General features: G+C 50.5%; 1 protein-coding gene across 1 annotated transcript; it reads right to left on the bottom strand.

Moving 5' to 3' along the window:
* Window positions 1-513: 513 nt before the first annotated feature.
* Window positions 514-3,649, bottom strand: Zcchc12 (zinc finger CCHC-type containing 12). The gene is made up of 4 exons (XM_047536484.1): window positions 3,449-3,649; window positions 3,050-3,105; window positions 2,772-2,887; window positions 514-2,340 (listed from the first exon to the last, which is right to left on the bottom strand). Exon 4 carries the CDS (start codon window positions 2,230-2,232, stop codon window positions 1,024-1,026), a length of 1,209 nt encoding a protein of 402 aa, XP_047392440.1. The 5' UTR covers window positions 2,233-2,340; window positions 2,772-2,887; window positions 3,050-3,105; window positions 3,449-3,649; the 3' UTR covers window positions 514-1,023.
* Between the last annotated feature and the right edge of the window lie 559 nt (window positions 3,650-4,208).

The following is a 4,208-nucleotide window of genomic DNA, read 5'->3' as shown; positions in this document are numbered from 1 at the left end:
AGTGAGGCTTGGGTGCATGCAGTCAGAGCTGAGTCTGCATGGTGCTGTGCTCCCCAAAGTAGTTGATCTCTCCTTTTCTTAATCACGGAGCAGGCACAGGGTATTCATCTTACAGAAGAGCGTCCATTATAATCAGAAGTCATCTGGAAGCAGCAGCAGCAATCTAAGGCATCCACCCAGGAAGGAGTACTACCCCTCTCCAAAATGAATAGGGATGGAGCCCCTGGAATCCCCATGTTGGGCTGTAACCTCAGCATATATTAGAGAAGAAAGTATTGTGATGTTGTCAATTAGTACAGGCTATAATTTGGTGCATGGAGGTAGGAGACAGTTCAGTTGTGGTCAAGAGACCCTTTACCTTTGGGCAATATTTCAGCCCATTTCTTCTTCCCTTTTCCTCATCTGCAAAATGAGGTTGATAAAAACTCCACCTCAGGATATGACCCCCCTTTGTACTTTTTCCACTTTTTAAAATTTATCTTTACCTCTTAAAATACCACAGAGATATTAAAGTAGATGCTGATATATTTATTGACATAGAAGCTCACAACATATATTGTTTGGTGAAAAAATACAGCATATAGAACAGCACTTATATTTGGTCACTTTTATCTACACATATATCTATCTGGGTTCATAGGTACAGGAAAATATCTAGAAAGACATTCACTACAAGGGCTGACAATGGTTAAATAAGGGTGGAGAGTTTGGGGGGTAATTTGTACTTTACTTTTTGAACTTTTATTATTTAAAGATTTAGCAATAAACTATACAACTTTCACAAAGAGCATAAAGCCATCAAAGAAACGGACACGCACAGAAAATAGACTCTCAGGCAGTGGGGGAAAGGAGCAGGCCTAAAGGTCAAGACACCCTCTTCCACTGTCCTGGTATATGAGACCCCTTCTCCTCCGTGACAAAAGAAAGCCGCTTTGTTGATTAATTCATGCAATTAGAACTCCCCTTCTAGTTTTCCCATCAGTGAACTCAATGCAGGAAAATGTTAAGGATGGGGCTAGCACCTTACTGTGCCTCAGAGGAATCACTAGATGCACCACGGACCTCTCTCGACCCCTCCTCCTCTGTATGTGTCAACTCCTGCAGGGTGATGATCAGATTCTCAAACACCTGAGTCTTGTTGTTCTCATTGTCACAGGTTTCTTTGGAGTGTCCTTCCTCCCCACAAAAGGAACAGCGCGCTGTGTGTTTTCGCTTTCTGGCTCTGCGCATATCCCTGGGACTATTAATCTTATGTCCAGAACCACTGCTGGTGGAAGGAGACTCGGTTCCAAAATTGTTGGGGGAATCAATGACCAGCACTTGGTCCCGAGATCTAGCCCTGCCCCTGAAGGGAGAGGCACCTGAGGATGAGAGTGGAGGGTCCCCAGACTCCACTAGGATCACATCCTCATCTGAGTCATCAAGAGTATCATCTATCTCTATCACGTTGCAGTCATCACTGCCAATTGCTACAGGCAGGGAGCCCTGAAATGCTACAGGGCTGTCTGCCCCCTCCACCACTGACTCAGACCTCTTGGGCCGCTTCCGTTTAATAAAAGTGTCATCCCAATCCTCTTCCTCCCTTATCATCCTGATTAACTCCAGGAAATTGGGAAGCTGCTCCTGCTCATTTGCATACATCCTGAGAAGACCCTGAAGCCTGAAGCGCAGATCTCTATTCAGCTCAGCTCCTATGAGAAGCTGGTGCAGGCGAGTCTGGTTCGCATCCTTCTCAGCTAAGATGCCTGCCTGAATAGCATTCTGGAGCTGCACCTCCAAACGGATCACGTAAAGGGAGGCTTTCTCCCCTTGGGCCTGCAGAGTGTTAAAAAAATTACCATGTGCGGTCACACTGCTCTCAGATTCCCCAAACACCAGTTTCATTGCCCGCAAAAAATCTGCCACACTTAGGTTGGGGTTGGCAGCCTGGAGCAAACGCATGACCTCCCGAGCAGGGCCCCTAAGGGTTTTCATCAAGCGCTTAAGCTTTTCCTCCTCAGACATATTCCAATCTGGCAGGACCCCATTGACTTGGGTCAGCCAATTTTCAAAGGTTTCTTCCCCCTGTGCTGGCACTGCCCTGCCTGAGAAGAACTTCATATTTCTCTCTGCCATGCTGGCCATCAAAGGCCCAAGACTCCTACCCAGGGACCTCAGCATGGAATGGGCCCAAGGCGGCAAGGTTGCATTCTGGCGACGGCTGTTACCCACGCGTGCAATGATACTAGCCATGCCTAACAATGATAGGGTATCTGAATACACGATGCTCAGGCTTTTTAGAAATAAAAGCCTAATCTGCAGGTGTTAGGGTGCTCTTCCTTCCTCCGATTTCAGTAGGGGCTGTAAAAAAGAAAAAGGGGGATTAAAAAGGGAGCAGGCTACAGCTATAGTCTCTCCCTACCTCAGTAGTGTGCAGTACAGCTTATATCTGTCCACTACCCTAAAAAAATATCCTGCAGGAGAATGGCAATTACACCTTCTCAGAGCTAACTGGTGTCCCTTTGCTACCAGGGTGTTTTCTGCAGCCACATCCCCCCTCCTCCCACCAAGTCCTTCAGGAGGAATTGTAACTTGCTTCAAATTCCAGGTTCAACAGCATAATGCAGCTGACGCTGGGCTCTCAACAGAGCACAGTGCTTACAGATTTGTGGAAATAAAATAAGATCTAATTAACTTCATGATCTGTTCTCAACCACACGCCCTTCTCAAAATCCTCCCCCCTCCCTCGTTTTTTCTTTGATTCTTACAGGAGCTCAGAAAATAATGTTCACCTTTATTCCAGGTTCAAGATCTGCAACCGGTGCCCTCTACGAGAAAGTTCGCCTCCGGGGTCTGGTTGACCTCGGTCCACCAGGGTTCGCAGAACCGTGTGCTCAGGGCGTCAAGACTGCGCCACAGCGGAGGAAAGCGGGGAAGGTAGGGTGACAAGCAGCCTCGGCCTCAACCTCATCCCGCTACTCCCCGCACACCCCCACACACCGCTTCTCCCACCTTCTGAATACACACCAAAACGCACCCCCCATGATCCCCCGGAAGACCACTGACCTACCAGCTCTATCATCAGTCAACTGCACAGAATTCAAGTTTAGGTTCGGCTTTGATGAGCTGCCGTGGAGAAAGAAAACAGGAGTTGGACACACCCACCCCCGTATTCCTCCCCAGGAAGAGATGGGGAGATGCAAAGAGGGTTTGGGCAAACACGGTTGTTTACCCCTCGTCCTGCGCACGGCCTCCTCTCCTCCCCTCCCCTCTCCCCAGTCCAGGCAAATCCTACCCAGTCAGAGGCATCCAGGTTGAACCCCACCTCCTTCCTCCGCGCAGCCGGGCCTTGGGTGCTCCTTCCCCTGCCTCGAAGTTGCCGCTTCTCCAAACTGGGAGCCGCCCAGTACTGGGGAGGATTTCCCCCTCCCCTCTTCGCACGAGGGAATCGTGCCCCCTGGTTTTTTACCTGAGATCCGCCGCTAAAGGTGTGCTCCGGCGTCCGCAGCTATGGATTCCGCCTGCTAGTGTCCGCAGCCCTGGAAAGGAAGAAGACGAGCACCTCTCCCGCAGCCACGCTGCCCGGAGATGCCCGATAGAACTGCCACGCAGGGCCACCCAACGAGGGGGAGCCGAGCCGCGGCAGCGCGGTTCCCAAGACAGCTGCGGCTGCTTTTATCCTCTGCGGGCTGAGACAAAAGAGCGGAGGAGCGAGCCGCTGCGGCCAATCAGGGGAGCGCGGGGGCGGGCGTGGGCGCCGAGTCGGCCAGGCGAACCTGTGCCCGGGGGACAGGGCCGTGGCAGGTGCAGTTCCTCCAGGCCGAAAGAGCCGGTTTGCGTTTTACCCGTGAGTCGGCTTGCTTTCTCCCTCCACGCTTCATTTCCTCTCGCCTGACTCAATTCCATGTCTTGAGGCCAGGTGCATTATAAACATGAGGCGGGACCAAAATCAAAACAATAGAAGCTCGTCACCTTTGTGTTAGGGGAATGGGAGGAAGCGTTAGTGCTCCCTTCGTGGAAACAGTTTTCTTCCGACCTTTCCTCTTTCATTGTGAAGGAGGTGACAGTATGTCCACTTAATAGGAGATTTGGATCACCATAGCTCCCTAACCAATACGCAAGCAGAGGTTCAAAGTGGGCTGCATCAGAATCATTTTGAGGAGCTTGTTAGGAATGCAGATCTCTGGGCCCCAGCTTTAGGGGATCTGATTTACTAGGAGTAGAGGTTT

This window comes from Sciurus carolinensis, chromosome X (assembly GCF_902686445.1).
Source record: "Sciurus carolinensis chromosome X, mSciCar1.2, whole genome shotgun sequence".
NCBI lineage: Eukaryota > Metazoa > Chordata > Mammalia > Rodentia > Sciuridae > Sciurus > Sciurus carolinensis.
Note: the sequence above shows the minus strand (reverse complement) of the source record. Positions and strands in the feature narration are given on the sequence as shown.